A 20,636-nucleotide genomic window follows, 5' to 3' on the forward strand; every position below is an offset into this window, starting at 1 on the left:
ATACTTCATCGGTAACGCGTGTGGATCTGGCTGGGAAGACATTGTGTGCGGCCCGTCGTACAACGACACAGGCGATGAGGATATGCAGGGGGTTACGTGGTGTCCATATCCAACCTGTGCAGTCTCAACCCTAGTACAAAGGAACAGGCACATTAGAAACATAGAAACAAGACAGCTAAGAGGCTCTAAATGGCCGCGCGAGTTTCTCTTCTAAATGATACTAGCAACACCTCTGCTATATTGCTGCTGTAGCTGCTGTTGCTTCTGTTGCTGCTGTTGCTTCTATTGCTTCTGTTGCTGGTTATTTTGCAGCTGCTCCGCCCTCAGTATTGTCACAACGGGCTGCAGGTCTGCATTTCGACGCGAGAGTAGCCGCTCTTGGAGAGGACATACTATGAGATATAACCATGTGCAGAGTCATTATTCGATGCAAATTCTAACCAATGAACTATATACGAGTCGTTTCTACGATGCATATCCCATAGCGAACTAGTATGCCTTGGAAGCGACGCGGACCTTGACCTCGGTCCAGTAGCTCTCGCGCTTTGCCGCTCTCAGCCTCTTTCCCCACCAAATCATGGGCAGAAATGTGCTGCAAATGGCGAGCGCGACAAAGGCGACACTGATAAAACAATTCTGCAGGCCGAGGCCGTCGAGCCAAGGCGTGATGCCATAGCCAATGGCAAAGCTCATAGTGTTGCGGATGAGGATGACGCTGACGAGGGCGTCGCCCGAAATCTCGCGAAACGAATCGACCAGGTACGCAACGGCAATGGTCAAGCCGGCGCTGCTGCAAAAAGCCAGGAACGCCATGGCGACGAGCAGCCCGAACCAGTGCACGCCATGCGCGGCCTGTATATTTGTTAGCAAGGTGAAAATGTTGAAAGGTCGAAGTGGGGAGAACGCACGCCGACACCCCAGAGAACAAGACCGGCCGGGGCGAGGATGGCCGTTGCGGCAAAGAGCCATAGGCGGTGCTCGGGCTCGTAGATGCCGCCGTTGCGTCGGGCCATGCGCAGCACGAACCAGTCGGACGCGACCCCCGAGTACGCAGCTCCGATTACAGTGCCAATGACACACGCCAGATATGACAGGCCGACGATACTGGGGCGGAAGTGGTACGGCGCGCCGCCGAGGATGATGGACGACGTGGCGTTGAGGATGTTGAACCAGATGAGATATGTGCCGTATGCGAAGCCTGCGTAGAACACCGTCGGCCACGTCAGAAACCGCAAGCTCTGCCATGCGCGCAAATGCATGCGAAACGGCTGCTTCTCTCCGGTGTTGAAGAGCGCGAGCTTCTGCACAAACGTCTTCTCGGGGGGATAGTCAAGCTCGCCGTCGCGATCTGCTGCCTCATCAACCGGCATTTTGTCCACCTCCGGCGGCGACGACTTGCTTGGCTCATAGACTACGCCGACACTCGCGCGCGCATAGTTGGTCTCCTCCATGAAGAGGAAGAGGAATACGAAGCTGGCGGCGCAGAACAGGCCCATGATGTAAAACGGCCAGCGCGGGCCGAGGCCGTCGTTGATGAAGCCGCAGAGGACGGGCGCGAGGTAGTTGGAGCCGGCAAGCATGAGCGCGTACCAGCCCATGTAGGTGCCACGCTCGTGGGCAAAGTAGATGTCAGTGATGGACGTCTCGGGCAGGGACTCGATGGGGGACGCAACGAAGCCGGTGACAATGTTGCGCGCGATCCACTGGCCGCCGCCTTGGGCATGGGGGCTCCAGAACGAAACGGCCTGAGACGATGTTAGAACGAGGAGAGACAGTCGTGAATAAGGATGGTATTGAGGCTTACGACCATGCCCAGCATCGAGGCGAGATAGGTGAAGCGCTTGCCGTACTGCAGCGCAAAGGGTTGCCAAAACAGCAGCGACCAGCCCAGCAGCAGGAACATGTAGCCCGTGCCGGCATTCAGATCGCCCACTGTTTTTGTCAGTTAAGTGAGTCAAGCAAGTGCAGGCGACGGCAGGGAATATGAATCAAGAGAGACAGGCAGGGACATCCAGACAAGGTTTTCGGGAATAAACTTACGGGTAACGCCCAGGGCACTCGACAGGGGCACCAAGACGGAATACACAACCGATAGGGCCATGCCGTTGAACCCGACATAGCTGCAACATAAATAAGCTTTTCGGGCCCTACGGACTGTTTGGATATTATAAGAAACTTACACCATGAGACAGATGAGATGCAGCCGCTTCCGACCGGCCGACCAGTTGAGCGGGTCGTTGGGATCCCGCGACGGCGTCGGGATGAGGATAATGTCGCGGCTGGAGCCCGCGTGCCGTGTTGCCTTTGTGTGCTCCAGGTCGACCAGATGCACGGTGCCAGGAATCTGCGATTCGTCAATTTCCATCGCGGAGGTGGCTGGCGGCGTCGCGCCCGCAGCGCCTTCTACCGCAGCTGCGTCAACGCCCATGGCAGGGTGTGCGCGTGTCTGCCGGCCTGGCTTCCCTATCCGTACTTGGGCCTGACCTGGTAAGGCAAGGCTTAAAGGTTCCTGAACAGTATGTGCGATGTGACGGTGACCGGGAAAGCTGAACAAAAATGTGCGACAAGCTAGATTGCTAGGGTTGCAGCACGGCGGCCTCGCTCTTCCCCTCCTGCTTGGGTTTGTTAGCGAGCGGACAGGGAAATTCTCCGATAATGCAAGAGAATGTCTCTAGTTGCCTATCGGGCGCAGGGGTCTGCGTCCAGTTTCGCTGGGAGGGGGGGCAAAGACAGCGGTGCACAAGGCTGTGTGGCCTTGCGCTTTGGCAGTAGGTAATGGGACGGAGTAGTTGCGGTTCTCGGAGTAAAAAACAGAGACAGAATAGGTAGAGTTGGTGGGCAGCTGCTCCTTTCGAATGAGACAAGAGGAGCAGCGAGTGGGAGGATTTAAAAGATCGCCGCCGCCGCCGCCGCGCAACGGTGCTTGCAGCCCCGAACCTAATACTAGACGTTGTTAATTACCCTTCTTCGCTAAAATTATGGAAATGCGCGGAACTGCTTTTGCTTTACGACAGCCAGCAACTTCCCGGCGGCCAAGAGGATATTTGCTGATGATAGCCCGGCCGGCCGGGGCCCTGGCAACCTGGGCAATGCTCCATCACAATCGGCCCCTCCCCTTGAAACAAGGAAAAGGGATGGTTTTATCTGGGGGTGGAGATGCTAAGATGGACGCTCTGCGCAAATCAAAAGCACTGTTTTATCCATCACTGGCACTCTGTCGTCGACTCAGTAATCTGTACAAAAACGACAGTTGGCAAGCCACAAAACGCCACGACGTCGGCATTTGTCCTTGGCAGCTCGGAAAAGCAGCTACTCAAACTTCCGCTCGACTGGCTCGCCGTGTGCCGCGCGTCGGAAACCACATGGCTAGCGATCTTCTCTACAGTTGTTGTGCTAGATAACGGCGCTGTGCAACCGCTTCAGGGGTATACTTCAGTAATCTAAACGCCCCTGGCTGGACTTTGTGTTCTCTTTATCTACCAGGCTTGATCTGACATGATTGGACAACGACTGCGAACGCCGCCATGGCGAAGCCCGAGGTTCTCAAATTCTCTGGGCTGGCCCGGTTAGCCCCAGTAATAGCGGGTGGCGTCCGGAGATGGGCTGCTCCACGTAAATGGCAGGGGTTTATTACAGACGAGACACTGGAGGGAGAGGTCTGGTCAAGAAAGAAACGAGGATTGGCTGTTTAACTAGTTGTCTATTTCGAACGCTGGTGCTTGGCGCTGCCTGCCTGTCTGCGCTCCGTCACGCCATCATTCCTCTTGACCTCGTCGTCAGTCAGGCTCCAGCCGTCAATGTCGTAGTTGGCCTTGAGCAGGCAATGGCCCCTCAGTTTCCCGTCCGTCTCCATGCCCCCTCCGTCCCCTTCGATACCGCTTTCTGCCTACTACTAACTGTAGACCTGGTGGCCTTGCGCTCCTCTTTCTCGGGGCCGGTCTGGGTCGCGGCGTCGGCGACGGCGACGGCGGCCCTGGGAGGGGCGGCGGCCCTGGGAGCGGCGGCGGCCAGCAAGTCGAGGGCCCGGATGTGGGCGCTGGCTGCGGCGGCCTCCTCACGTTCCGCCTTCCTGTCGGCCGCCCGTTCAGCGGCGGCTTCCTCGGCGGCTTTGAGCACGAGAGCCCGGTTGAGGGCCGCCTCGGCAGCAACCTCAGCGCGAACGGCGGCAGCATCGGCCTCCCACTTCGCGGGCTGGTAATCCTATAACCGTTGCCCTCCGGAGCGAATCAGCGTTGCGACGCCGACAATGCTTCCCACCAACGCGATACCCGATTCCCAACCCATTCTGTTGCTGCTGGTGTTGGTGATGGTGGAGATGGTGGTGTTGTTATAGTTCTTGTTACTGTTATCGCGTCTCGGACTTTTGAGGTCGTGATGGTGTAAAACCCTTACTTTGAGGCCCTGAGTCTACGTCATGTCGGCCAGTATCGAAAACGCGGAAGGGGCATCTAACGGGCGCTCCTTCCTAACATGTTTGTGATGGACATGTTTATAATTGCCCATCTTCTACCCTCTTATCCCGATATTGATATAGCGGCCCCTGTCAAGACCCCGCGAGCATTAAAAGATTCGGCCGGGCAATTTCTAGATCCTGGATCCTCGGGAACTGAGTCGACGCCAATAGCTAGCCAAATCTACAACACCATCTCTTCATGACGGACAAGACAACGCAGCCGACTCAGGCTGGGGGTGGCCTATTATGTCTGCGCCACCAAAACTATCTGCACATGGCACAGTGCATGAACGAGTGCGCCATTTGGCCCTGCCAGCCCTGTCTTGTGCTTGGGGCGATCGGTGACTGAAACCGGCGCGCGTCGTACGGTCCCTGCCAGCCAGTTGCTGCTGTGCTGGTCTTGCCAGTAACCTTTTCCGAGCATCAAACAGACTCTAGCATCGGCGTTACCTAAAAGTAATCTCAAGAGGCAAAAGCGCCGTCGCATAACTAAACCATTTTAGTTGCTAGCTCGCCCCAGTCCAGCGGCGTTCCCAGAGGACCGCTGACCGGCACCACTAACTACGAGTAAAGTTAGAATGCAGGGCGCTGGAATTCGCCGTCTGTGCTTCGTCTTGGGTCCTCATCCATGCAAGGTGACATCGCTCCCTCAGCTTGCGACACCAAGGGCGGAGACTACCAGGATAGGAGGGTCGCATTCGAGCACTGCAACAGCAGAGAAAAGTCTGCACTTGCTGCTGCTGAACCCCTGTAGAATTACTGTGTACTCGTAATACACAGCAGCCGTCAAATGTACTGGCAGCCCCGCGGTCGCCGCCCTGCCCAAGCCATCCGGCCCGCCCGCCGCCCGCCCCCAAGTGTCAGATCCCCAAGCCTTCATCAGTCCACAATCCGCCGCCGCCCGTTTTAACCTCTGCCCCCTCTCTTCATCTTGAATTCTGCACCCTTCTTCGCGATTCAACATTTTGCCGTCAGCCCTCGACATTCATGGCGGAGTGAAGCCAAAAATCACCGACTCACACCTGGGCTGGTGCCATATCCTAATTTGGACAACTGCCCACGCGCCCGCGGCCGGCGAGGAACCTCAAAGTACAATGGCGTCCGAGTCGCTGCAGGCTGGGGTGTACGCCTGTGTTGTCATCACATTCGTCGCCTCGTCGATAACGCTCGCGTTGCGCTTCTACGCCCGCAAAATCAAGAATGTGCAATTGTGGTGGGATGATTGGTTCGCTGTCTTGTCATTTGTACGCCTCCTCTTCCCCCGATAGTCCGGTGGCTTTGGGACCCTGCAAGCCGACTTTCTCGCTCACCACCTTTTCGAACCACGGGGCACGTCGAGCAAAGCCATCGGACGAGGCGCAAGTCAAGGAGACTGGCGCACTTGACTAACGTTATCTTTCCTCTAGGCTGGCTGCATCGTCTACGATATTTCAGTCTTTTTCCGTCCGTGCCTGTCCCGAACCCGTTGCTTCCGCCAATCTAGTTGCTAACGTCGATATGCCTCAGTCATCACAAAGGGTCTAGGACTGCATCTCGATGATCTGCCCGTGCCGATAGAAGAAGCCCGGTATTATCAACGCATGGTGCAGGAAATTGAAGAGCATGCGTATACGATTGCGATAGGCGCGGCCCAGCTGTCGCTGTTGGCGCTCTACTGGCGTCTCTTTCAGGCCATTACACCGGCACGGCTGGCTGTGCTGCTGCTCACGGCGCTGGCGTCGACGTGGTTCATTGTGCGCGTAAGTCTGAACCAAAAAGGGTGAAAGAACAACGGCGGTGGTGATGGCTCTGAAGTGCATGATTAAGGCCTGCTAACTCGTATCGCAGCTGTTGGTGGCCGTCTTCCAATGCTACCCACCCCGATTCTTCTGGGACAAGAGCATACAAGGAAGATGCACTGTAAACCCAGCGCAATTTTTCCTTTGGTCGGTTTCGACACATTTGGTCATCGACCTGACGTTGATCGTCCTGCCTGCAAGTAAGCTTTACTCTCGTCCAGGCATTTCCATGGCCCGTCATCCCCGCGACCGCGCCAAAGCTAACTCCCCACAGCCCAGATCAGCCGTCTGTCACTGCCATTAATGCAAAAAGCCGCCATTTTGTGCATGTTCATGTTTGGATTCATGTAAGCCACGCAATCTCCCAGGCTCTGTCGACAGGCTGCTAACTTACCCTCTACAGGGTCATGATTGCATCAATCATGATGCTGGTCGTCTCTTCACACTACGACTCCTATGCCGACGATACAATGTGGAACTGCGCACCGATTGTCATATGGTCAGCGGCAGAAGTCCACCTCAGCGTCATGACTTGTAAGCGGGATGATGCCCAAAGCCCTAGTGGTGTGATATTAACGGTGCAATAGGTTGTCTTCCCATCCTTCGACCCATTGTCGTCGCTTTTGGCGGCTGGTGGAGCCACAACTTTCGATCGCGAGGCAGCCAGACGTCGCGCTGCACCAAGAGTAGCAGCGTGAAGCTGTCCAAGCTGTCGGGCAGCAGCGGTCGCAAGAAGAACAAGCTGGGCTCGGGGGAGTCGACCTGCGAGCTGGCCACGACCGACACGGCCAACGAGGCGACGTACATCTATGGCCAGGGATCCGGCCCCGACACGGTGGTCGAGGGCAAGCGCGGATCCGTCGACGACCACGAGCTCGAGTCTGGGTCGTCGGCTGAGCAGGGCATCAAGGTGAAATACGAAGTCACGCTGGACTTTACCGAACCAGCGGATACGACGCATACGCGGCATAATACGGATTAAACAGAACACATTAACACCCTACCTATATACCATGAAATTAGCGACTGTATTTTAGCCATGAATTAATCATCTGCTCAAATGTTTCTGCTTTCGCTACATCCCATGTGCTCTGCTACTGCTTTACGTCCAAGTACTTCTTTAGCTGCTCCAACGCACCAAACAACTCATTGTCATGGCGTCGCGGCGCAACAATCTGAATCCCGATCGGCGCACCTTCAAAGTCCCCCTCGTCCCAGAGCCGGCGCGCATGCTCACACTCCTTGCTCAGCGGCGCATCCTCAGCGTACTGCTCTGTGCTCTTGGTGCCCGCGACAACCGGCGTCGGCAGCACAACGCCCGGCATGTCCAGATAGTTGAAGATGATGGTGTAGTTCCAGTAAAACGCCGTGTCGTGGCTCGCCGCCGGGCCGTAGAACGCAGGGCAAATGACAATGTCCACGTCCTGCTTGGCCCAGTGCGCCGCCCAGTCGTACCAAAACTGCTCCTTCTTCTTGCTCAGCTCAAACAGGCCCTGCGAGGTCGGCGTCGGCGCCGCCTCTGCATCTCGGACCGACCATTCAGAAAGCGGCAAAAACGGCTCGCCCGACTCCTCCAAGCCGCGACGAATCGCATCCAACCCGTAGGGAAAGTAGGCGGTGTGCGCATTCTTGGCAGCCTCTTGGGTGCGGTACGGCTCAAAGGGCTTCACGTCAATGTCCGCAGCACCTTGTAGCTGCGCGCGCGCCCACTCCATGGCTTTGACAACAGGCGGCTGGGGCTGAATCACGCCATCCGTCATCATGAAGCCAACCTTGAGCGGGCTCTCTGTAGACTTGGGCGTCGCGAGACCGGTCCACGGCCTGTTGCTGAGACGCGGATCGGCACGCCACGGCTGCGCCGCCGAGAAGACGGCCATGAAGAGGTCCATGTCCCGCAGCGACTGCGACATGGGGCCCCAGGACGCAGGCACGGTGAGCTCTGCCGCGGAGCCCCCGACGAGGCCGTCCCTGCGCGGCAGCAGGCTAGCCGTCGGCTTGAAGCCGTAGACGCCGCAAAACGCGGCCGGCCCGCGGATGCTCCCGCCAATGTCGCTGCCGATGCCAAAAACGGACCCCCGCATGGCGAGCAGCGCCGCCTCGCCGCCGCTCGACCCGCCCGACGACAGCGCCGTGTTGCGCGGGTTGAGCGTGCGGCCGTGGAACGAGCCGCACTCGATGTGCATGATGAGCTGCGGCTGGTTCGTCTTACAGTAGAAGACGGCGCCGGCGTCGCGCACAATGCCAATCGCCTGGCTGTCAAAGTCGACGACGGCCTCGGACGCCAGCGTGCCCAGGTCCATGCGATGGCCCTTGAGAGGCATGTGCGCCTTGATGCTGGTCGGGACGCCGTGCAGGGGCCCAACGGTGCGGCCCGTCGCCGCGAGGTGCTCGTCGAGCTGCCTGGCGCGCGCCAGGGCCTCGTCCATGAAAAATTCCGTGAGGCAGCACGTTAGCTGGTGCGCAATGACGGCTCGCTTGCAAAAGGCCGCGGCGACCTCGACGGCGGTATACGTCTTGTTGGCGAGGGCCGCGGCCAGGGCCACCGCATCGTAGTTTTCGGTAATTTCCAGCTCCCGCGCCGTTAAAAGACCGCACTGACGAGGAATTTGGGTGACGTTCTTGGGCGCCGAGTCGACAACGTGCTGTGGCAGGCGAAGCTCGACAGGGATGCTGTCGGCGAGGCGCTGCTGGTTCGCAGCCCGCTTCTTCTCGTACTCATCTGAGCCCCGCGGCATCGCGGGGTCGACCGCCACCATCGGCAGAGCGGGAGTCGCCATTCCTGTTGTGAAGAGTGTTGAGCTGGTGAGGAGCAACTAGTGTTGGGCAAAGTGTGACAAGAGCTAGCTGCAAAAGCCGTCCATAACTCTCTGCTCGATGAAAAAGAGGACCGCTCTGAACAGCAATGCAACGCTCGTCCCCTGGGGTTTTATGTTCGTCACACTATCCCGCCCCTCATCCCGGCGCCGAGATTCCACATGATGGGTTCCAGCCCCATGGGGCCAGGAAGCCGTGCTCCACGAGGGCGCGGTGCCTGTGAGCTGAGTCGAGGAATTGCTTTTCCGCCTGTGCATTGTTCCTTTCGCCCGAATACTCACTTTTGCAGCCACTATTTACGGTACAGGGAGATCTTGTTCTGCGACGCTGCCGTTCTTCCAGTTGGCGCGGAAACAATTTCCGATCGGCCATTTCCCGCTTACATATGGTGGGGTTTAAGGGTCAATATTTCTTTGCCCGCGAATGAGCTTATCGGCGACACCCGCTGATATTGGTCGCTATTTGCTGCTCTTTAATTCGCCGTCCGCGCCGTCGTATCACTAGTGGAATAGGGCCCTACTGGCTACGCAAGGCTAGTACATTAGAAGCAGTGATAATGCACGAGGTACACTACTGTGGTTATGTATTCTTAGTCTGCCTAATCGGGCGATCTGTATGCGCCCGTCTGGTCGCTTTCCTTAGGCCGCCGCTGCGCGCGCCTGTTACTTTTCTTCGTTCGTAATATATTACCGTTATTTACTGAGTTAGGTGTATGTTAGCAGCTACTTCCGCTTCCTTGAAAGCAGTTAGTGGCGGCTACTACTGACACGAGAATAAAGGCATAGTGGAGGAGGCGCATAATAACAGCTCCGCTAGGTAGAAGCGGGAATAGTGTCACTAATTCGCAATGGAGGGGTTCAGGCATTGGCCAGCTATAGAAGCATTATACGCCGCACCGTCTTGTTAGGCCTTGGCCCTTAATTAACAACGATGATTCTTAGAGCTACCCATCGGATTCGCTAAAAGTTACCACATGTTATCTTATAGGTAGCCAGAGTCTTTCAATGTCGGATGCCAAGTAGACAGCTACAATTTGAAGCCTTCCGCTCGAACACGCTTAGACCTCCTCAATTCAGTATGTCCCGTTTCACTATCATTATTGGACGACGCGAAGCTGTCGCCTTGCTTGATGCTCGTGGCAAAATCGCCATTCGGGAACCGCCGTGTCCTCTCGTTGCGGTGTGTGGTGTCGCTCGGTGCAGATTCGCTTCGACGAGAGCGTTGCGACTTGGAATCACCATTAAGCAAATGGCCTCATACTGGCCTTGACGGGAATTGCCAAGAAAAATGCGAGAGACCGTACCTGGAAACTGCCTGTAAATGCCAAACTGTCACTGGTAAAAGAGTGGGTATAGGATTCGCCAACGTCCTCGTACGCTCGCTTGCGAGATCCGCTTCGGCCGGGTCGCTGGCGTTGTTTTTTCTCACTTTCTGGAGTCGCTGGGACCCGAGGATGTAGGCATTCATGTTGTTGCAGGTTTTCAGACTTCAGCACGTTGTACGTCCAGTTTGGCTCAGACTCGTACGCAGCCAGCACATGGAGGAACCACACGGCCAAGTTGAAAGTAAGAGGTTGCTCGTTTTTCTTGTGTTTGCCTTTATTCACGATCGTACCTCCATCCTGGGACCAAGGAATAGATGCATACTCCATCAATCCACATTTCCGAAGCGTATTTTTCAACGTGTTCGTCTTGTCTGTCGGGTCAACTAAAAAAAGGGAGGGAAAGAGTAGAAAGTTAAATTTTAGCTCCTCTCCAGCTGCAGATCAAAAAAGGAAAAATAGGAAATGATGCTATACCTGGCCGAATTCGAAAAACAAAGGCCTCCTCCGTCGTCAGTATACACCCGTAGCGGCAGTTAAACTCGACGCAGTAGGTGTATGCTTGTCGAAAAGGAAACGCGCAATCTTTAGTAGTCTCCTTCAGTATCAAATTTCCGCTCTTGTCTTCTAGCAGTCGTTTCAGTGCTTCCCAGCTTCTCCATTTCGTGGGAGTCTTGTAGTCTTTCGGCAGTCGCTCAATCCAGCTTGCTGGGCAAGAGTTGCCGTGGGTGTGACAGAAGGTGGTCGCGCCAGCGTCTGGACGCATTCCTGTCCCCCTTCTTTGGGAAGCATAACTTACTGCAGCATGCAAAGCCGCTGCATGAGCCGGAATGGTGCTCTCGCTCGCTGGTGTGCTCGCGTAGCTTGTCGACGCTGTGGTGAGAATGCTCGATCCTCGTTTCGACTTTGCCAGAATGCCAGATTGCCATGTGCAGGTCGGAAGCTGATCGTTGACAGCATCTAGGCACTTCTGCACAATTTCATGATTCCATTTGGTCATGATGAATTTGATGCTGTCTTCTTCGAAGCAGAATGCAGGGCCCAACTCAGGCGGCGCACTGAGCAAGGACGGCGTTGTCTGGATTATGCGGAGGAGTTTCCCTTCAGCAATACTGGCTACGGTGTCCATGTTGAATTCCGTCCACGGTATGATTTTCTTCGGCGTATGATACTTTCTGTTTTTAGTATTAGAGCCGCCGTCAGCATCATGTTCAACCTCGGGATTCAGCCATCTCAAGGAATCGAGCACCGTTGTCGTGCTGCTCATTTTCGTTCTCCTTTGGGTTGTTGATACGGGCTATAAATGGCACGTAGCAGCGAATGTGGCGACGAGGAGGCATAGTTTTCGTGGGAGGAGCTCGGCGGCTTTTACACGGCTACAGTGCTTGCCATGGGCATGCTCCGTTGTACGCCTCCATTCTCGATGAGAGCTGGGCAGCCATCAAGCAACTCTCAGACAGGATCACATGCGCTGTAGAAAGGCAGCCAATCCCAGGACGCCGCGTGTATTCATCATGTCTGCCACTGCTGGTCTGAAACAAACGGCGCGTGCTGGTTGGCCGTGGCCCGCTAATCTGCATCCCTCGTCGGGTAGTGCTGCATCGCAAGATAAGCTAGAGGGCGGGTGCTCCCGTCAGCCACGGCCGAGAATAGCGCCGGCCGGTCATCTTCATCATACGCATGAGCTATTAAAAAGAATTTGCGACCCATAGCTGGCTGCATCCAGGCGGCCTGCTAACCTTTTGTATCTGCTCAGCCCAGCGCTCGCGCTCAGAATAGAATATGCTGAGTGGTCGGAGGCAGCGGCCGCGGCCAACCGCACACCCGAAGGAGCTACCTCCTTGCCGAGGTCCAAAGCTGCGAGCCTTTCGCCACCACGATTCGCCTATCGAGTGGCTAGGGAGACTCGATGCAGGCTCCGGCTTCCCTCTGGAGGATTCTGATTCGGGGCGTCAGGGATACGTATTCAAGGTTAGGATCGAGTCGGAGCTCTATGCTTTGAAAGTGGTAGGTGGCTAAATTTTAAGCCGATGACCGCATTTATACTAAACAGTAATGACATTCTACATTCAGTTCAAATTTTATAACGCAGAGGACTCGAGATGGTCTTGGGAAGCTTATGTGTCAGGGGATGATCCCAAACGTCTCGCCGAGCTTCATTTAGACCCCTTCTACGCCGAATGCCGCGCATATGGTCGAATACATATGGCCAAAAGTCAAGGCAAGATCAAACGCGATATAGGCGTACCATGTTACGGCTTCATCTATCTTGATGATCGCTACCGCAAACAGCTAGACGAATACGGAGTTGATTTAGACGAGAGCTGTCTCGACAGCGATGCTTCTGCCAACTCGTCCCCAACGCCAGGGGCGAGGAGGGCAACTACAAGCCGGCCGATACGAAGCATCGTTAAAAAACTAGCCTCGTCAGATCCAGGCATAACATATAAGACTATCGAGAATATCAGAAAGGACATTCAAGAGCTAAATCGACTCGAGGTGTACAACACTGACATTCGGAGGGATAACTTTTGTGACGGCAAGTTAGTCGACTTTGGCTCGTCAATAACAGAACCACACTGTTTAATCACACCAGAGAATGGCTACTTGTCTAAACAATCGCAGTGTGGGGATATGGCTATGTTGGAGGATATAGTGGACAAGGCAGGTATTCTGGTACGGTGGAGGACGTCAGAGAATGTGGAATATAAGAAAAAACTGCGTAGTACTAGCGTCAGGAGTAGGTGAGCTGAGGGGGCCGTTCTCAATAATGTGTCACGAAATAATGTCGCTATCCAGCACCGAAGCCAAGTAAGATGCAATATTGAAATGAATGTTATTGCCTATATTTATGCATTCAACGTACTTCTTTTTACTGATAGGGTACGTCCTGTCCAAGGCTATGTACAAGGAAACGCCAGTTCCAGCCCGTAAGTAAAAGGGTATTATAAATTAGTCCATGTCAAAGACCATTAGTCGTCGTTCAACCATATTCCCATGCGAGTCAATTAGTCGTCATGTAGGCCGTACTCTTCATCCAAATCAGGATTATCATCGTCCTCGGCAAATCCTTCATAGTCTTCTTGATGGGCCCCCTCTGCATCCTCATCTTGCGCCTCGTCGTCGCCCGCGTCACTATCTTCAGGCGCCTCGTCGTCGTCGCCACCGAGTGTGCTACCTGCGAGACTCGTCTTGCGACTCGTAGCCGCAGAGCCCAGGCCGCCAACATCAGGCACATCAAAGATGCTTCGGATAGCATCATAGTTGATGCGCTTCGACCACGCGCGGTCCTTGGCCACGCTGACGGCGGCCTCTGCCGCTGAGCTAGCCGGACTGGTCTGGCCCTCGCCGATGCGCGCGCGCTTCCTGCGTCGACGCGTTTGCTTGGGCCGCTCCGCCTCCATTTTGCGGCGAAAGACCTTTTCTTGGTGCTGGCGCAGCCATTCCTTGTTCTGGTTGACCCAAATCATCTCCTTGATCTGTGCTTCCTCGGGTGAGAGCAGGCAGTTGCGTACTTCCGGATCATTGGCAAACTCATCTTCATCAATCTCGACAGACATGGAGACTTCCTTCTGGGGACGTTGTTGCAGAGCCCATGACGAGTGGATTCGTGCGCGCTGTTCGGCGTTGGAGTAGGCGAGAGCGTGTTCGTAGGTCAGCGGATCGTTGAAGATTTCTTCGATTTGACCTTCGAGATCTTGCTCGTCTTGCTCCCATTCCTCGTTGATGGGGAGCTGGGCCTTTTTCTTCTTCTCCTTGCCAGATGCAGCGCCCTCTTCTTGCTCCATTTCTTCGTCGAGAGCGTCGCCGAATTCAGTGGCTAATTTTTGCAAGTCGTCGTCTCCCTCAGTCGCCTCGGGCGCTTCTTCCTGAACGGGGACTGGAGGCATATCTTTGGGAATCTGCGAAGGATGGAGCGGGATAATGAAGCCGTCGGCATCGCGACGAAACTTCAACTGAGGCGCGCTGGAAAGGTCCGCACCAGCATCTGTGCCTCGCCGCGTCCTAACAACGGGTCCAGGCGGTGGTGCAGCGGGCTCATCCTGGTCATCGCCTGAGGCTTCGTTTCGCTTTCGCTTGTTGGCTTTCCCTTCTTGCTGTGCTCTGTATTCGTCGGTTTTTCTGTAGAATGATGGTGGATCGTGTGAACTTTCCAGAAAATCCTGCTTCAAAAAGTCTTCCACCGACATTTGACTCGACTCTGTAAAATTGAATTCCTGCAGTCGGTTCTGGATCGTGTGGTTGGTGACTTTGACAATGTAGACGACCTCGCGGACGGTGCGGCGAAAGTTGTGCATACGCGCGGCCATGAGCAGGCAGGCACCGCAGATGCCCGAGGGTCGTCGTCCCATGACCATCCAGTCTCGGCTCATGCGCTTGACGAGGCGCACAGCATCTTCGGCGACCTTGGCAGTCTCCTGGCGAAACTCCATCTTGGTCGCAAATCTCCAGATCAGATCCTCGGGATATACGGGAATCAGGCCATCGTTGCCGATCGGTACGACTTCATTGAGCTTCTTGAAGATTCTACCGAGCTTGAAGACGTTGAGCTGTACCAAATCAGCCAGATCGATGAGCATGACCTTGCATGGCGGCTCGGCTCGGCAGGCAGCGTATAGACAGACGGCAGCAACACTGGCGAGCGTGCGGCCCTGAATAAAGTTGGCACCTGATGCGAGCTTGAAGACTTGCGTGCCAGCGGCCACCAGACTATCGGAAACGTTGAGCTGCTGAGCATAACCCTGCATCAAGCCACGGGCTTCCCTGATGCTCTTTTCCCTGTCTTCGGAGCCACCGACTCGTCGAAAGGCAGGGCCCATGCTACGGACACCAGCCTGGTCGGCACCAATATAGGAACCCTGGACCATGGCGGCACCCGAGGACGTTTCGCCAAACTGGACTTCGGCGACAATGTTGCTGTCATCGGCAACACGACCACAGGTCTGGCAGGTACCGTCGACGACATTGGGCTTGGGACAGGCCTTGTTGGGACACTGCTGGCGGGCAGGGGGGGCGACGGCACCCTGCTTGTTGGCCGCGGACGCAGACTGGCCCTTCTGGGCGGCGGCGGCAGCAGCTTGGCGACGCTCTTCGCGCTCGCGCATGGCTCTGACGGGATTGGGTCGCGCAAACCTTGGTTTTGCTGGTTCGGCGCGACCGGCTTTTCGCGACATGAGGGACGACATGGTGAAAGTGCGGGGGGTGTCCGAGGTCGTCGCCCAGACGTCTTAGATATGATATAGCGTGTATGAGCTGCTGGTTTCCATAAAGTGAATAATATGTCGATGCTACAAACGCAGACGGCGTGACAGATGTCACCGTGGCCACGTCGACGATGAATAACACGGTTGTCTGGTGAAGAAAATTGTTTCGCCCTGCCCACCAAAAAGGCTGCGGGCGTGGATCAAGGCGGCGCGTGGTCGAGTGGGTACCGAAGCCAGCTGCTGACTCATTCAACACGAAGCGCACCGTTCGAACCGGTCGAGTATGTTTTTTTTTTAACCATTACCACGTACTTTTGATAAGCTGTGAGTGATTTGGCACGACTCGCCTGCATCATATTCTTGTTTGAGTCTTTTCTGTTCGCAAGCACCGTTTGTGGAGACTCGGTCAGCTGTGGGTGTGTCCCTGTACTGTGGCCGGCGCCGAGGCCTACCCTGTACACAACTACCCGCGGCTTCAGAGTGATGGAGGACGCTGTTGGTATTGTTGCTTGGCCAGATTGCTGCTTTTATTAATAAATGGTGCTATTACAGATAATACATACTTGTCGGCTGTTTACCAGGGGTTCCCGGCATGTAACTATGCGGGTTGCGGATGCAATCGCGATGATTATGCACTGGTAGGACAAAGCCTTTCGATACAGACTTTCTTTTCCATTCCCTAGTAAAGAAGCGTTTTGATCGTCTACAACCATCCTTCTAAGTCTCGTCGGCTGTTCGCAAAGCCAGGTCGATGGCCTCGTGCCCGGGTCAAAATCTAATAAGCCCCACTGCCCACTGATGCCGACCACGAAAAACTCACTTCAACTCTCCAGGTTGCCAGCATCAGCGGCATTAGCAATGCTGGACCTGCCCAGCACTTACATCGACTTGGAAAAATACACAGACGACCTCTGCAGCTTCATAAATACCCCGCTTGTCCGTCAGATTACCGGCGGCATCCACGTCAACGATGCGCTGATCCACAACGCCTGGGACGGATTGCCCGCGGAGTGGACTGGCTGGTGGTCGCGCTGGCCAGATCACCGACTGGCGCAGCAAGATCTGATTGACAGCATTGACGAAGATGAAAGTGTCCATGACGACGGGCGCGGAACTACAGACGACGAGGTTCTACGTACCCGCCCCGAGTCGCTACGCAACTGGCTCTCACAGCTAAAAGCCCTCGCTATAACCCGCACACAGACACCAGGGCCGACAGAGGCCCTCCCAGAGGTCTTGCAAACGCGCATGAAGACAAAAAAAATCGCCGAAGTGGCTCGCGCAACCAATTTGATTCATGAGATTTGCGAGTCAAGAGGAATCAGGCGCGTCGTCGACATGGGCTCCGGACAGGGCTATATGTCCATCAGCCTGGCACATCTCTTCCCAGAGCTACAAGTCCTCGCCATTGACGGCAGCGAATCACAAATCACTGGCTCCCAGACATTCGCCGACAGCCTGGATATCCCGCACAGCCGGCTGACGCATATGGTGCACTGGATCGACGGCTCATCCACGCTGGCAGACAAGGTCCGCGACTGGGCGGCCGGAGACAGGTGCATCTTGGTGGGCTTGCACGCGTGCGGCAATCTGTCTGAGCACATGATTCGCTACTTTGCGACGATGTCCTGCATGGACGCCTTGGCAGCCGTGGGGTGCTGCTACAACCACATTGTGCCGCGGTCCGACACCAACCCAGACGGCTTTCCCATTTCCGCCGCGCTTCGCGACAGAAATGTCACGCTGAGCCCGACGGCGCTGATGACGGGGTGCCAGGCGCCCAACAACTGGCCGCGGCCTGACCCTCACGCGTCGTCCGTGTTTGGTCGTCGTCGTCTCTACCGCGCCATGCTCGAAAAAGCCTTCCACGACCACGGCATCCGTCCTGCCAGTGACGGCGGAAGCGAGCGCCCGGCTTGGGGCATTCGTAAGGGCGACATGGCAAGTTTTACGGCCTTTGCCCACCGCGCCATGGACTGCCTTGGCGTGGACGCCGCGCAGCGCCCAACTGACGAGCAGCTGCGTGCCTATGAGGACGAGTACAAGGGCTGGGAAGGCCGCATCGCGATCCTGTGGACGCTGAGCGTGCTCTGCTGCAAGGTGGTGGAGAGCGTCATTGTCGTGGATCGGTACCGGTACTTGGCGGAGCGGCAAGACGTTCAGGACGTGGACGTTGTGCCTGTCTTTGACGTCAAGGTCTCGCCGCGGAATCTCATGATTGTAGCGACAAGGGGGCGAGGCGGAAATGCAACAGGCAGTGGGACTGTTTGATGAGCTGAAATTCGAACGCCGCAATGCGAGATACGATGACGCGCTAGCCGGGATCCAACAACGGCGACGATGGGCGAAGTGCGGGCTACCAATTCAGTCAATTGCAGTTCCCAGTGACTTTTAAACGCATATCAGAACTCGAAATATTCCATTTTCAGGCTATGTCCGTTGTTGGAATTGCTGATGAGTCGCTCGTCCATCCAGACACCCGACCAAAGGTGGCACGAGTGGAGCTTAGATCAATACAAAAATGAGGCTTTACGCAAAATTAGACTTATTTAGCCTGCTAGGGCTGAAAAGGACCCCTAGCTGAAGTCTTACTTTAGCCGACGCCCTTGGTCCTGTGTCGCGTGTGAAATGTCTGGTATGCTGTGCCATTGCGCTCTCGAAAATGGGTGAGCTTTGCGAAATAAGCTCTTCAAAGCTTATATGAGAGACGCCCACCCGGAATTCATGATATAGGCCGTCACCAGCAATACGATCACTTTGACTTGCATTGAGCAAAAGTTACAATCCACCTCACAAGTACAACCAGCCTCAGTCTCGGAAATGCGCACCGCAGCCGCCATTGCTCTCGTCGGCATCGTCGCTGCCAACCCAGCCCCGGCACCCGCGCCTACGGCCGCGGCCTCGCTCAACTCGCGCACCGCCTGCGAAGTCGACTACGACCTCGGCCGGCCCCTTCAACCACCCCCAAACCTTAAAACATGGCTCCGCTCGGCCCAACCCCCCGACGCCTGCACCGACGTGATGCCCGCGCGGCTGACGTCTGCCTGGATGGCGTACCTGGGCCAGCTGTCGAGCTTTGTCGCGCACGCGGCGGACAAGACGGCGTCGCTGACGGACCTCTGCGGCTCCGCGACGTACACGGTGTCGATTGAGTTTTGCGCCACGCAGGGCAAAATTGTGGTGACGGACGAGGAGAGCGGCGACGCGGTCACGACGGTGGCGAATGGCGTGCGGGATCCGGGCGTGGTGGTGCTGACGTCCAAGGATGGCAAGATTGGGGTTGCGAGCGCCGAGGCGACGGCGACGACGACGAGTGATGATGGAGAGCCGGTGGCTACAAGTATAGACGGCAGTAGGAGTAACAGCGGTGTGGTAAGGACGAGCAGCAAGGGAAGTGCGTCGATGACGACGGGTGCAGCGACTACAGGTGCGGTGACGACGTCGGGTGACGCGAGCACGACGAGCGCGTCGGCCAGCAGCACCGGAACCCCCAAGCCCAAGGAAAACGCGGCCGGCAAGATTGGCGCTGGTGCCGCGGCTGCGGCTGCTGGCATTGCCGTCTTGGCTCTCTAAGCGGCGCGTGGAAGCTCTAGTATATATCTCATCACATGTAATATCATGCACTTGGTTCTCAATACGCTTTGTGCCGCAGCGCCATTGTAACCAGATCGTCAGGAGAAACAACACGTGTCAATCACTTCACTCGTGCAAAGTACCCATTGAGCCAGATTAATTCTCCAACTCATTAATAATACTCGAACGCATCAGCTCCTCGAACTCCATCGCCATCTACACCGGGCTGGCCCAAAACGGTCCCTCCGCACGAGCGACCCACCCGGAGTCGAGGCCCGTCTTGCCGACAGCATAGTTGTTTCGGCAGACGTTCCGTCTCTCACAACTAAAGCACGGCCCTTTCCGACTGAAGAAGACTCTAAAATTAAACCTAATTAATATTGGAACATCTCAAACCTGGAACATTCCAACAATTGCGCAGTCCCGGCCCGACAGCTGCGCATCTTGTTCGCCTTGTTTAGCGGGGCGTCACTGCCCCGCGCCGTCATCTATATAAGCCAGGCAACGTCTTCAGCACTTTCACCATTTACCAAAGACATCATCAACCCAGCCTCTACATCATCCTACATTCACTCCTATACCGCATCAACAATGGCAAAGTCTTTCAGTATCTGCGCCGGTCCAGACACCGACATCTGGAAGAAGCCCCCCACCACGGACGTGTTCAACGGTACGCCGTCCCACGCCCATCACCGGAATGAAGCACACTGACGTACCCGCGCAGCCCCTTTCAAGACGCACTCGTCCAACCCCGTGTCCAAGTTCCGCGCCGCCCAGGTCACATTCACCGCGACGTACGCGCAGCGCTACGACCAGGCCGGCCTGCTCTTCCGCCTCACGCACCCGTCGCGGCCGCGCAAATGGGTCAAGACGGGCATCGAGCTGTACGAGGGCCTGCCGCGGCTGTCGACCGTGAGTTGCGACGCCTGGGCCGACTGGAGCGTCGGCGCCGTGGCGCGCGCCGACGAGGTCGCCACGGGGGACAGGAGCGTGACGGTGCAGGTGCGCAGCGAGGGCGACGAGAACGGCCGCAGCTGGTGGGTGTACCACGTCGACGGGGAGACGAGGACGCCGCTGCGCGAGATTTGCTGGGTCGCGGATGGGCAGTACGCAGACTGGAATTTGGAAGTTGCGGCGCTGGTGGCGAGGCCAGCCAAGGATGGCAAGGACCAGCTCGAGGCCAAGTTTGACGACTTTACGGTGGACTGGGCTTGAATGTGGCTACGGTTGTATGTTCATAGTAACAGTCACGGTTGAGGGTGAGAACAGATGAGGTCGGACTTTTCTATTACCTCAAAAAAGACCCTGACGGAATAGCTTTCCTCAAGGAGGACTGCACAGCAGCCCCTTGTTGTGAAGACAAAAGAAACTAGCTCTCGGAGCCAATTCCCTTCTATCCACGTTTTGCAATTTTTTGTCTGTGAACCATGCAGCATGCTTATCCTCCCAAACAAAGGAAAAAGAAACATGGTCTTGTGCGGACAGTGTTTAAA

The 20,636-nt window shown here is 56.0% G+C and overlaps 9 protein-coding genes across 11 annotated transcripts; 5 read left to right on the top strand and 4 right to left on the bottom strand.

Moving 5' to 3' along the window:
- Positions 1 to 489: 489 nt before the first annotated feature.
- Positions 490 to 2,428, bottom strand: LMH87_001229 (uncharacterized protein; the record flags this gene model as incomplete). Its single annotated transcript, XM_056199274.1, has 5 exons — positions 490 to 852; positions 909 to 1,745; positions 1,805 to 1,932; positions 2,041 to 2,120; positions 2,181 to 2,428. The coding sequence occupies 5 exons, from the start codon at positions 2,426 to 2,428 to the stop codon at positions 490 to 492; spliced, it is 1,656 nt and encodes a 551-aa protein (XP_056056137.1).
- Positions 2,429 to 5,547: 3,119 nt separating this feature from the next.
- Positions 5,548 to 7,213, top strand: LMH87_001230 (uncharacterized protein; the record flags this gene model as incomplete). The annotated part of the gene is made up of 7 exons (XM_056199275.1): positions 5,548 to 5,697; positions 5,860 to 5,896; positions 5,960 to 6,192; positions 6,281 to 6,431; positions 6,506 to 6,578; positions 6,635 to 6,765; positions 6,819 to 7,213. The coding sequence occupies 7 exons, from the start codon at positions 5,548 to 5,550 to the stop codon at positions 7,211 to 7,213; spliced, it is 1,170 nt and encodes a 389-aa protein (XP_056056138.1).
- A 112-nt stretch (positions 7,214 to 7,325) lies between these two features.
- On the bottom strand, positions 7,326 to 9,008 carry LMH87_001231 (uncharacterized protein; the record flags this gene model as incomplete). Of its 2 annotated transcripts, XM_056199276.1 has the most annotated exons (2): positions 7,709 to 7,724; positions 7,768 to 9,008. In XM_056199276.1, 2 exons carry the CDS (start codon positions 9,006 to 9,008, stop codon positions 7,709 to 7,711), a joined length of 1,257 nt encoding a protein of 418 aa, XP_056056140.1. The 2 variants fall into 2 exon arrangements, with proteins under 2 accessions (XP_056056139.1, XP_056056140.1); XM_056199277.1 differs by having other exon boundaries at positions 7,326 to 9,008.
- A 1,063-nt stretch (positions 9,009 to 10,071) lies between these two features.
- LMH87_001232 (uncharacterized protein) lies at positions 10,072 to 11,295 on the bottom strand (the record flags this gene model as incomplete). 2 transcript variants are annotated; one of them, XM_056199279.1, is made up of 4 exons in its annotated part: positions 10,072 to 10,272; positions 10,349 to 10,752; positions 10,844 to 10,951; positions 11,166 to 11,295. In XM_056199279.1, 4 exons carry the CDS (start codon positions 11,293 to 11,295, stop codon positions 10,072 to 10,074), a joined length of 843 nt encoding a protein of 280 aa, XP_056056142.1. The 2 variants fall into 2 exon arrangements, with proteins under 2 accessions (XP_056056142.1, XP_056056141.1); XM_056199278.1 differs by having other exon boundaries at positions 10,844 to 10,993.
- Positions 11,296 to 12,148: 853 nt separating this feature from the next.
- Positions 12,149 to 12,981, top strand: LMH87_001233 (uncharacterized protein; the record flags this gene model as incomplete). The annotated part of the gene is made up of 3 exons (XM_056199280.1): positions 12,149 to 12,373; positions 12,440 to 12,909; positions 12,963 to 12,981. 3 exons carry the CDS (start codon positions 12,149 to 12,151, stop codon positions 12,979 to 12,981), a joined length of 714 nt encoding a protein of 237 aa, XP_056056143.1.
- A 393-nt stretch (positions 12,982 to 13,374) lies between these two features.
- Positions 13,375 to 15,552, bottom strand: LMH87_001234 (uncharacterized protein; the record flags this gene model as incomplete). Its single annotated transcript, XM_056199281.1, has 1 exon — positions 13,375 to 15,552. The coding sequence occupies one exon, from the start codon at positions 15,550 to 15,552 to the stop codon at positions 13,375 to 13,377; it is 2,178 nt and encodes a 725-aa protein (XP_056056144.1).
- An 876-nt stretch (positions 15,553 to 16,428) lies between these two features.
- Positions 16,429 to 17,841, top strand: LMH87_001235 (uncharacterized protein; the record flags this gene model as incomplete). Its single annotated transcript, XM_056199282.1, has 1 exon — positions 16,429 to 17,841. One exon carries the CDS (start codon positions 16,429 to 16,431, stop codon positions 17,839 to 17,841), a length of 1,413 nt encoding a protein of 470 aa, XP_056056145.1.
- A 549-nt stretch (positions 17,842 to 18,390) lies between these two features.
- LMH87_001236 (uncharacterized protein) lies at positions 18,391 to 19,143 on the top strand (the record flags this gene model as incomplete). Its single annotated transcript, XM_056199283.1, has 1 exon — positions 18,391 to 19,143. The coding sequence occupies one exon, from the start codon at positions 18,391 to 18,393 to the stop codon at positions 19,141 to 19,143; it is 753 nt and encodes a 250-aa protein (XP_056056146.1).
- Positions 19,144 to 19,734: 591 nt separating this feature from the next.
- Positions 19,735 to 20,358, top strand: LMH87_001237 (uncharacterized protein; the record flags this gene model as incomplete). Its single annotated transcript, XM_056199285.1, has 2 exons — positions 19,735 to 19,813; positions 19,868 to 20,358. The coding sequence occupies 2 exons, from the start codon at positions 19,735 to 19,737 to the stop codon at positions 20,356 to 20,358; spliced, it is 570 nt and encodes a 189-aa protein (XP_056056147.1).
- Between the last annotated feature and the right edge of the window lie 278 nt (positions 20,359 to 20,636).

The sequence above is a fragment of the Akanthomyces muscarius genome, chromosome 6, assembly GCF_028009165.1.
Source record: "Akanthomyces muscarius strain Ve6 chromosome 6, whole genome shotgun sequence".
Classification (NCBI taxonomy): domain Eukaryota; kingdom Fungi; phylum Ascomycota; class Sordariomycetes; order Hypocreales; family Cordycipitaceae; genus Akanthomyces; species Akanthomyces muscarius.